At 36.5% G+C, this 11,526-nt stretch overlaps 1 protein-coding gene across 1 annotated transcript; it reads left to right on the top strand.

The window, feature by feature from the left end:
- Positions 1-713: 713 nt before the first annotated feature.
- LOC115433111 (zinc finger protein 70) lies at positions 714-5,932 on the top strand. Its single transcript, XM_030154337.1, has 2 exons — positions 714-1,912; positions 2,644-5,932. The coding sequence occupies exons 1-2, from the start codon at positions 1,195-1,197 to the stop codon at positions 3,612-3,614; spliced, it is 1,689 nt and encodes a 562-aa protein (XP_030010197.1). The 5' UTR covers positions 714-1,194; the 3' UTR covers positions 3,615-5,932.
- Positions 5,933-11,526: the final 5,594 nt, after the last annotated feature.

Below are 11,526 nucleotides of genomic sequence, written 5' to 3'. Positions count from 1 at the left end.
GTTTATCAAAGTAAGTATTTTCATAATTTAATGTTTTGTTTTGTTTTTACACTAAAACAAAGACAAAAATTTGAAGTCGTCATTATTTATAGGTTATTATGTTATTATTGTTCTGGTCTGGCCCACTTCAGAACAAATTTAGCTGAATATGGCCCCTGAACTAAAATGAGTTTGACACCCTTGCATAAGAGGGTAATAGTAGGCAACATAAGAATTATAGGCTCAAGTGCTTAGACTAAAATATGGGCTTCATCAACAGAAAAATCTCAGTGAAGAATATAGATGCATAGAGGTTGTTTATGTTCTTATGAAAATAGTAAACTCTGTTGTGGTATCAGTATACTTTAAGTCCTCTCTGCAGCACTTTCTATGGAGTTAGGTATGTTAACAGTTAGTTTAACTTGTTTAGGTTATCACAATAAGATAAGATAAGATAAGATAAGATAAGATAAGATAAGATAAGATAAGATAAGACTTTATTGAATTGAATTGAATTGAATTGAATTGAATTAAATTAATTACTAAAAATTAAGGTAATTTACAGTGGAATTCATGGCTTGGTAAGTAAAGTACATAATTACAGAAAAGAAGGCAATTTAGGACAGAAAACACGAACAGAAGAAGAACAATTTAGGACAAACATCCCTTTTAGTCAAAATCCAGGGCAAAACTTGTCCGTATAAAAAAAGAAGCATTTGTTGACGTCATTTCTGTGCGACAGGCCTTCGTTTACATTACAGTGCCGTTAGGTGGACAGAAGGTGGAGATGGGTGAGTCGCTGCAGAAGGCCATTGTTTTAACATCTCTGAACAATAATTTACGGAGTGGACCAGTCTAACCAAAGAACACCAGTGTATTATTTCTGCAGAGTGACTTCGGCTAAATCAATAAGTCTTTTACCGAGCTTAAGATTCAGAGCTAACGGGCTAATGTTAGCAGAGGGATCAGGGCCCAGCGGAGAGTCGCGTCTCAGAGTTGCTTACATTGTTTTTGTCTGTAGTAAAACAACAAAGAGGCCGATCTAATAGATGACGCTTCACCCTGTGCTCTGACAAATCCAAGGCACAAATTCTATTTAATCACCTTAGTGCGTTTGAACTTTGGACATCTCTGGTTAACAGCGCCCACAGTACACGTTAGCATCGTCTTCAAACAGCATTAGCAAAGATAAGTGAAGCTAACGGCTCTGAAAACATGACTGCCAGGAGGACAGGTTATGCTGCCAGCATGGATTCTTCTCCATCAAACAGCGGCAGCAGTTCAGTCCACAGTGGAAACCGTAAACAGAGTATAATCAACATTTCTGACAGGACCGGGGTTGACTCCTGCTATGATCCTAAACAGGAGAAGGTTGAATACGGAGTCTCTCAGGGCGGCATGACAGTAACATCGCTTAAATCACGCTTGGCACCGACCATTCAGACTGCAATGTCCGCTGCTGTGGACACTCTGCTGGGCGAAGTGGTCCTTGTGCTCAATGAGACTCAGCAAGAGCTCCTGCACAAAGAACAAGAGAATGAAAGACTTAAAGTGCGCCTTGAGGTGTCAGAGAGGGAGCTGAAGACTTTACAGGAGTGTTTGTGTAGTGCACAGAAGCTCATAGACCAGCTCCAGATCTCATATACAGGACCACAGACAGTCAACCAGTCAGTGTTTGCACCTTCACTGTCTTCCATGGCCTCACTGACTTCAGGCATGGACCGGGACCACCAGAACCCCCGAAATGTGAATGGAGCTGGTGTGGATTTGGGTCTCGGGGGCTCTGTAGATGAGTCCCTTCACGGATTTGAGCCAAGAGACGACTACAAAATGTGCCAGCTTTCAATCCAGCCTGATGGCTCTGTGACGAATCATTCTCTGGACTCATTTGCATCTGGCACATCTCATATGTGCTCTGATTCCAGCAGACCAGGTAACTAGAAGCATAACAAAATAGCTCTCTCACTGCACTGCAACTTGCCAGTATGTTTTGTAATACTGTATCAATTCTCAAAAAGTGTTGATTCCTAGTTGATAATTAACATGCAAAGATTTAACACTAGACTGTACAAACTACAAAGTAGTTATCCACTTTAGTCCTTTCTTTAGGTTACAAACTGATTAGCTAGATGATATTTGCTCTTACTATATTTTAACTTAAATCTTGAAACAGAAAACCCTGGACACTGACCTTGCCAAGCATCACAATATATTGATGATACCTGTAACTAGAGGTTTGTTAAGAGTATAGTCTGGCACGACAGGAAGATCTAGAGTGGGAGAAAAGTTTGTATGATCAATTAATTGTGATGCTTAGCAAGAACAGTCCGTCCAGGTTTGTTTTCTTTAAGATTTAAGTGAATCTTCAAACACATCTGCATTGGAGAGAGTTGGGTGTTCGAACATCTTACTTTAAAATGACTCTATATTAGCTTTAAAGACCAGTCTACATGTTTAACATATGCACAAATGAGGTGAGGCAACCTTTTTTTTTTTTTTGCAGTAATTGTGTAACAGGTCTAGTGTTAGGTAGATAGACACATCCTTTTGTATTTAATCACTGAATAATAAACATTTTAATCTTTCTTAAGCCAGTTGACTCTTTCCGTTCTAAACTTTTTTTTTTTTTGTTAACCGTCTCTTCATGGGTTTATTTGTTCTCAGATGACAGACAGTCTCAGGGACCAGGGGGATCATCCAGGTTTGAGATCAAGGAGGAACAAGGACCAGCTGCAGGATCAGGTCAGCCCGCTAGGAAGGAGGCTGGCCTGCGCAGTGACAGTACAGTTGGCGATGATGAACGACCGTCCCACAGTGTGGCCGACCTCGGCTATGTTCAAGTGGGAGGGGAGGGAGGAAACCAGCGCTCCTTCACTCAGCCCCTGCGTCACCAAAGACTTGTGCGAGATTGCACTGGTGCCTTGCAGCAGAGTGGACTTGAGGGACAGAAAGTAGTTACTCGGAGTTCTGTGGGTGGAAGAGGGGACGGTGTTTCACCAGGACGGGCAGATGACTCCGCAGGGCCCTCTACTGCTGACACAGCAGTCGAGCCCTCTGGAGATCGGCCTCATCACTGCTTGGAGTGTGGAAAGACTTTCCGTTTGATCTCCAGCTTGAAGAAGCACATTCGCATCCACACTGGAGAGAAGCCCTACCCGTGTGCTGTCTGCGGCCGCCGCTTCCGTGAGTCCGGTGCACTTAAAACCCACCTGCGCATACACACGGGTGAAAAGCCGTACTCTTGTTCTGAATGCGGCAACTGCTTCCGTCATTTAGATGGTTTACGCAAACACAGGCGCACACACACTGGAGAGAAACCGTATGTGTGTGCCATCTGCGGGAAACGGTTGAGCCGCCTGCAGCATCTCAAACACCACCAGCTCATCCACACCGGTGAGAGACCGTGCTGCTGCCCCTTCTGTAGCCGAAGTTTCAAGGAGCCGGCAGCGCTAAGGAAACACATCCGCACACATCGGGAGGAAGGGGGTCACATGGGCATCGGTGCCAGTGACGACACAGACCCAGATGCCATAGATGATTTAAACAACCTTCACCCTGCCGCTCCGTCACCTCAGATGAGGTTTGGGGAGTGGGGAGCAGAGGAGGAGGATAGCTCTGTGGTAGACTGTGTGTAGGGTCTGTTGTAAACATACTCCAGTCAAACATGGAATAGGATGTGTGTGCAAAATGATGGATGATGAAAGTCATCATCCTCCCATTTTATCAGAATGAAATATTAAGCTACACATAACCCTAGCCTTGGAGTACTGTTCAGTTCAGACATTTTCATGGTTTAGATGTAAAAATAGTTTTTAAAATATCCATGGTACTTCTTCCAAAGCTATTTTGTCCTGACATTGATCAAGCAGCAGCTGCTGCTGCTCTGTTGAGGCTGTACTTGCCTCATGGAGCTAGTTTGCCAAAAACCTTGGGAAACTGCTGGTGAGAAAGAGCAGGTTTTGTCATTAAAAAACATACATGCACCTTTGAGTCACTCAGCTACAACTTGACTCACTGCTGCTGTTGGATTTTTTTTTTTATACTTAAAACTTTTAGCAAGTTGGTGATGGTTTTCTGAAATTTAATCTCATTAGTTTTCACTTACTTATCAGGCTTTTCCATAAGCACAAACCTGTTCTTACAGAGGCATGGAGTCACTGAAATAGTTCATGCTTTATGTGTAGGCAGACATCTATTGTTACTAAACCAAAAAGCATAGATGTTTCCATACTATATTTTTAATTTAGATAGATGGTAACAAGGTCATGCACAAAACATTAGATATGAGCTATTTTGTGGATAAAACATTGAATAAAACATTGCTAACTTTAAGGATAAACAGTCAAGGGGGAAAGTATGATGTAAATACTGTATGTACATAAATTCAGGACAATAATGTGCCTGCACAAAAGAGTTTGACAGTTGTCCCATTTTTGACCGGTCAGTCCTGTGTAGATACTTTGAGATTGATAAGGATATGGGTCTGGCCTATCTCACTTTTTCACTATTTTCCTCATCAGCTTCAGGAAAAAAAACAAACAACTTTTTTCACCATTAGTCCTAACAGCCAAAGGAGTTTTCATTAGGTTTAGGCAGTTTGATTAGCCAGATTTTGTATTTTACTTTCCCTGGACAATCTTTATTACAGAGTCCTGACACTCTATTAATGAATCCTGAGTCTGCAAAGTATTTCTATGAATGAAGTGCCTAGCAAAGACAGTTTTCATGTTTATTTTAAGCTTACCTACATCATAGTAATGTCTGACTGAAAAAGCACAAAGAATCTGAAGTTTTAGTAGCAGGTATAGATAATGTTGGGGTCGGTAAACCTTTAAGTGAACACGAGGTGACTGTAGGGGCCCTTTTGTGACTAAAATGGCTGTATGTGCTTAGTTGTACATTTTGCACATGGAGCATGAACTATTTTTACCATGACTTTCATTCTGGGCATTCACCTCTGTTAAATAGTGAGTTCTTTTAACATGAAGTTTTTTTATGGATCAAAATGTAAGTGGTTGTATGGTAAATGAAGGGAACAACTAGTTGCATCCAGATAAACTGTTAAACCACATTTTACCTTTTCTCATGTCTGATTAGCATTTGGTTTTTTAAGGACCACATCTTAGCATTCCATTTTTTTTACGGTGACGCTGCTACCTGGGAGAGCGAGTCTTTCTTTTCTGAACGTACATTATTACTACCAGCCAGTTACTAGTTAACACTAGCGGACAGACTTTGGTGCTTGCATGTGCATATCTGCTCCTCCACTGGCAACAAAGCCTGTTTCTGTAAATAAGAATGTAGTTTTAGCCACTTTATCCGGTTTAATAAGGGTTAACGTTTGTGGAAAAGTTAATGTGCATCAATGACTTTTTTTAAGTAATGTGCTTTAAGAACATGAGTATGCTAACATACCATGTAAATATATATATAAATATATACATATATACATATAATCTTATTAAACTGCTTCACAATATTGCAAGTTTACCAAGAAGAGCTCAGATGCAACTCATGCATCTGGGTTATCAGTAGAGAATTAATCTTGTCAGCCTTTTGAGCTATGCTGTAGGTCTCTGGTGTCTTTTACCATGTATACTACTGTAATGATCTTTATGTAACTACTCTGTGTACATTTACAAGTGTAAGTCATTTTAAAAGGCATTTTAAAATGATGAATATCTGTCACTGTATACCCAGGATCCATTTTACCAAGGTAATCTTTACCCCGAGGATCATATTTATTGTTTTGGTTTTTTTTTTTCTTTTTGTATTTACATACAGGGGGCCTTTGCATGTTGGTTTAAAATGACATTCTTCCTTCGAGCTAACAAGTTGGTGTTAAATGTGAAAGAAATCACTTTTTTTATGCTTCTGTGTTCGAAATATTCTCCCATGTTGGATTCATCCTGTTACCTAAATGTTACTATATTAAAGGGCCTTATTTATAGTCTCTTTGTGGTCATTTTTTCAGTATATTAAATAGGATTATTATGTACTTTGAACAAATTGTGAAGAAATGATATGAAATGTCTTTTAACCCATATTCTACTGAATTACCAGTTTAATGCTAAAGCCTTGATAATAATAAACATTTTGACTGTACAAACACAAGCAAGAACAAAATAATTAAGGCAAATGAAATGAAAAGAAAAAAAACCCACTGATTTCAACAGAACACTTCAGAATACAGAAAGTAACAAGCCCAGACCAAACACTAAAGATACCAGACATGTATATTTATTTCAACTTAGCACATTGTGTCTGAAATGGAGTGGGGAAAAAGCTGAGCTTATCTTGTCCCACATCAATTTTACTTGACTAATCCATTTTTGAATAAATTACATAGGGTTATATCAGTTCTTAGTTCCCTAAAGAAAGAAAACAAAGTAAACCAGACCTTTAAGACCTTAACCATCAGCAACTGTTACTATTACTCTTTTTCCTCACTACTATACATCTGAAAAATACAACTTTTATACATCATCTTAAACTGAATATTTTTACTCTACTTTTTTCCATACAAAACCACTCCTCAATGTGAACTGAGTATGTTCTTAGTTTATACAACTATTGTTACCTTATGTTAATATATTCATTGTAAAAGGAGAAAAGTTTCCACACTGAAACTGCCAAAACAAATTGTGTAGATGCTGTGAACACGCCCAGAGAGAGAGACCGGTCCAAAATAACACCTTACTACTCTGTCAATGCTGACTAATGACAGCTGTATTTGTACACACAAACTACTATTTGAGGTGTGATTATAGAAGTTTAGCAGGTTAGATGTGACTGAAAAACACTTGGACACTCAGTACAGTACTGAATGTTTCCATTCAGTCAGTGTAACTTCTGATTTTGTTTGTCATTCAACAGTGAAACTGACTTCATCAAAGTCCTGGTGAATCAGTGATGAATGTTTTAAATTAGTACCTGGATGTACATCTGAGGCAGAGATACAGTGCAGACACACTAGGTATTTACTTCACCAACATTCATGTAGAATATAAACAAAAACGCAGTTCCAGGTCTTCTGGACATTTAATAGCAGCACATCTCCTATAGCTGGTACAACATACAATAATAAATATACTTCTTAATATTCTTATGCTGCTTTCATACATATTTTGCAATGATCAAATTATTATTATTTTCACTGTTAAATTGATTGTTTTCTTTGTTGATTTTTTGTTTGTCTATAAAATGTCTGAAATAGTGAAAAGTGTCAGTGTTTCACAAAACCTAAGATAATGTCCTTGAATGTCCAAAGATAAAGATATTTACTTTTATCTAGGGGGAAAGAGAAGATATTTCCTATTACAGAAGGTGAAAGAAACCAGAAAATATACACATTAATATAAAATATTCACATGTCATATAAAATAACTCAAATATCATAATAGTTAATATTAATTTTATTATGAGTGCAGTTCTAGATCAAATTATCTTCTGTGTGTTTGTTCATTTCTGTCGCTGAAACTTTCTTCCTTAAACAGTTTTCTGAAACACTTTAAATTCTGTGTAATTGGAATAAAATGCTTTGCTCTGTTCAGTTTTAATTGACTATAATGCTCAAGTGCAGCTGTTTCTAACATCATAACTGTATTTTTACATTTTAAAATTTGAGCTGTACTGTAGACAGTTATATGGTTCCTCATGGTTGTTTGGTGAGGTTATTCTAACTTAGTATACACTATCAATCTTAAAAGTACTGAGTTGACAGATTTTAGGTGCCTTGTCATAGAGGACCTCTCAGACATGATCATAATTAACCCTTAAAGACCTACAACTATTTTTATGGCAACTTCCATAAGAGTCTCTCTATATGTAACCTTTCCAAAGTGATTTATCACCATTTATTATATTATTATCCTCAACATTTTGTATTTCCAAAGAAAATTTGATATTTTCCACATTTAATTCACTGTCCTTGTGAATGTTAAAAAAAGCTCAGGGTAAATATAAAGGTTCTTATATCAAAACTTGACTTTTTTCAAAAATTGTATCAGTAAGTGAACAGAAATATGAGCTTCTACATTCATTTACATTAAATTAAACTATATGGGTTTTACAAGGGAATCAGTATTGGCGATGACAGTTCTTCTACATTCACTATGAATCCTCTGAGTGTCCAAATAAGACACATCTGATGCAGATGAAAAGCTGAGAAAGTGCATTTTACCAGAGTTATTTACATGTATTGATAGGATTAGTGGTTTAAAGGCTATTAAAAACATTTTAAGTCAGTCGATGCTTTCTGTCGCCTGCGGCTGTTTAGGATTAAACACAATGCAATGTGTTGAATTTTTCAGATATGAAAAGTACTGTTTTTCTGTCAGGAAACATAATAAGTGTCTCAAATTTACAAACTTATAAACTGTCTCATTTGTGTGAACAGGAAACAGTTTATCCTTATACTGACTGGACTTTGTTTAGATTTTCATTGTGTTTTGTCTGTGTAAACTTGTTTGTAGATGTGTCCATGGCTTATATCTGACAGTTTGACAATATCTCTACATTTAGCACAAATATACTCATGTGCAAAAGGACAAAGTGGAGAAATATTGATAGATGTTCACTTACATTTTAACAAGTCTGCTACTACCATAATGTCTATATAATAGCCTGTATCATGGTGTTTAACTTTACATTGTTTCACATCTTAAGAGTTTTCTGTGAATATGGTGATTGAAATAGAATATTCTACAACTATACCTAACATGTTACAACCACATTCCTGTGTTGTTTCAATAATTAAAAAAAAAACCTGCTTCTGTATCTTAATCTTTGCAATAAAACTGAATTAAATTAAAATTAATAATACTTGGAAGGATACAGACTTGTTCCAACAAAACAAACCACAAAATAAGAGTTTTCAAGTCGAAGCAAGTGCTGTGGAAAGCGCTTCAACATGACTTTTTTTTCTAAAAGCATCAATGAAAGTCAACTCCTGCTCATGATTCATGAGATACAACAAGGTTAAGAGAAATATGCATCTAAACAAGTCCCAACAGCTACTTTAATGCCACCAGATTGGAAGACCGAATACAGTTGAGTATTTTAACTGAAGGCCACCTGCACTCGGATAGTAACATTCAGTTATGCAGTGACAAATTATAATAAATATACTCCTCATGCCTTTTGTAAAACAGAATTTAGTCTCAAGTAAAGAACAAACTTAAAGACATTAGAGAATTTTAGCATTTTAATTGTGTGTCATATTACTCGTCTGCACTGCTCGATATCTGATAAATTCAGTGTAAAATTGGCTGCTTAGTTTAGCATAGAAACAAAAAAATTACCCTATTGTTAAAAGGCAAATTACAGTGTTAATTATTATCAGTGTTTTGATGCTTTAACTCCTAAAAAACTAAAACAAGGTCTTTCTATGCATTTAAGCATTTCTAAGTGATTTATCACCAATCATCACAGTTTTTTCCTCTGCATGTTGCATTTTTTGGTGAAAATCAGGTAATTTCCTATATTTAACCCATAAATACCCAAACCTCCACCAGTGACCAAAAGCATCTATTGATCTAAAATGTTAAATAGCTGCTAAAGCACTAATCCTATCAATCCATGTAAATAATTGGTGTAAAATTCAGTTTGTCGTCTTTCCATGGTCATCAGATATGACCCATTTGGACGTTCAGAGGCTCCGTAGTGAACGTAGAAACACTGTCATCTTCTACAACATTAATTCACCAGTAAAACCCATGCAGTTGGATCAATGACAGTGGATGGACACACTTGTTTTATGTTCAGTTATGACATATTTTACTGAAAAGTAATTTTTTCTGCAGTTTTCTGTTTTTGATATAATAACCCTCAACTTTAATCTGAGCTTTTATGAACACCTACATGATCAGTGAATTATATATTGGAAAATACCTGATTTATACTGATAAAATGCAAAATACAGAAGATAGTGTTATAAATAAATGACGATAAATCGCTTAGGAAAGGTTAGATATAGAGAAAATCTTTTTTTTCTTCATTTTTTTCTGTTTTTATATAATAACCTTTGAATTAACTTGGAGTTTTCATGAATATCCAAATCAAATATAGGAAATTAAATGTAGGATAATACCTGATTTACAGTGAAAATGCAAAATGTAGAGGATAATATTAAAATAACAGGTGATAAATCACTTAAGAAAGGTTAAATATAGAGGAAAATTCATCTGGCAACTGCCAGAAAAGTAGTACTGGGTCTTTATGGGATAATTCAGTGATCGTGTGGATGTTTATTAAAGCTCAGTGTAAATTAAAAGGTTATTAAATCTGAATAAACCACAAAAAAAAAAAGTTTTGTTTTTTTTTCAGCAAAGGTCATTAACTGAACATAAAAACAAACATCTACAGCTACTGTCAACTGTCAAACTCCATGGGTTTTATTGGTGAATCAATATCTGATTTTGCTGCAAAACTGAGAAAATGCAATTTATCTAAGCCATTTCAATATATTGATCGGATTAGTGGTGTTGAAGTTATTAAACATTTTAGGTCAGTATATGCTTTTAATGCTATTTAGGTCTTTCAGGGTTAAATAAATGTGGCTTTAAGTAAAACTTTACAGTAATCATATGATCATATACAAAATATATATTTTTATATTACTGTCTATATACACCATTATTTAGGCAAATGATAAATATGTTTCATCGCTACAAAGAGAAAAAAAATTGTCTTTAAGTTGATGTTAATAGGAAGATTTACAAATCAGATCTTCAGTGATTCCATATATCTTCCTTTTTTTATCCGTTTTTATCTTCAGTGTGTGAAATAATCTTGCTTGTTTCTCCTTTTTCTCGGTTTGTATTCTCCTCTTCAGCAGGCAAAGCTATAAAGTAAACACACAGAAAATAATGATGTCACACCTAATAACAGTAAATTGTGCTATAGGCAGGGGGATGTTTTTTATGTGTGACCTGTAGGTATTTGCATTATGTGTACAGTATATGAGTGTGTGTCTTGGCAGTGGATGATGCTGTGATGGTGGTAGCAGCGGCACAGAGAAATGTGAGAGCAGCCTGTGAACTCTCTGAGGGCCCATGCAGTCATTTCCTCAGCGACTGAAAGTAAACACTCTCACTTTTGGAAAAGGAAGTGACTCAGCCTTCGCTCTCTCACCCTCTCTTTGTCTCTTTCTCACTTTTTACCACTTGACCCCAAACATTTGCTGGCTCTGTGATCCTCACAGTGGCACATATACACATTTTTAAATGGAAGTTATGGTACATCATTACTGACTTTTACGCAGCCATAAGAGAATCACAGTCTACTCAAAATATGACTGGAATGACCTGGTGTTTTGCTGGTGAGGCCCCACTTCTTTAGACTGAGCAGTGCCATATTCATTAGAGAGCTGCAATAACAGAGCAAGGAAGTCATTAAATCCTCTGACACATTGATGTTATAGTTATTTTGACTTCTAAAAAAGGAAATCTTTTTTTTAGTTTCTCTTTTTTTTTTTTAACCCATTGTAGTTGCACTCTTTGACAATGACTAAAGCAGGGGTCTCAAACGCATTTACTTTCAGGGGTC

Source organism: Sphaeramia orbicularis, chromosome 14 (genome assembly GCF_902148855.1).
Source record: "Sphaeramia orbicularis chromosome 14, fSphaOr1.1, whole genome shotgun sequence".
Taxonomy (NCBI): domain Eukaryota; kingdom Metazoa; phylum Chordata; class Actinopteri; order Kurtiformes; family Apogonidae; genus Sphaeramia; species Sphaeramia orbicularis.
This window is presented reverse-complemented; position numbering and strand designations above follow the sequence as displayed.

What these genes read in the sequence shown, in the direction of transcription:
- LOC115433111 (XM_030154337.1), top strand. Translation starts at nt 1,195, where the DNA reads ATGACTGCCAGGAGGACAGGTTATGCTGCCAGCATGGATTCTTCTCCA. An exon ending in CTCTGATTCCAGCAGACCAG is followed by an intron (nt 1,913 to 2,643) that starts GTAACTAGAAGC and finishes ATTTGTTCTCAG; the next exon opens with ATGACAGACAGTCTCAGGGA.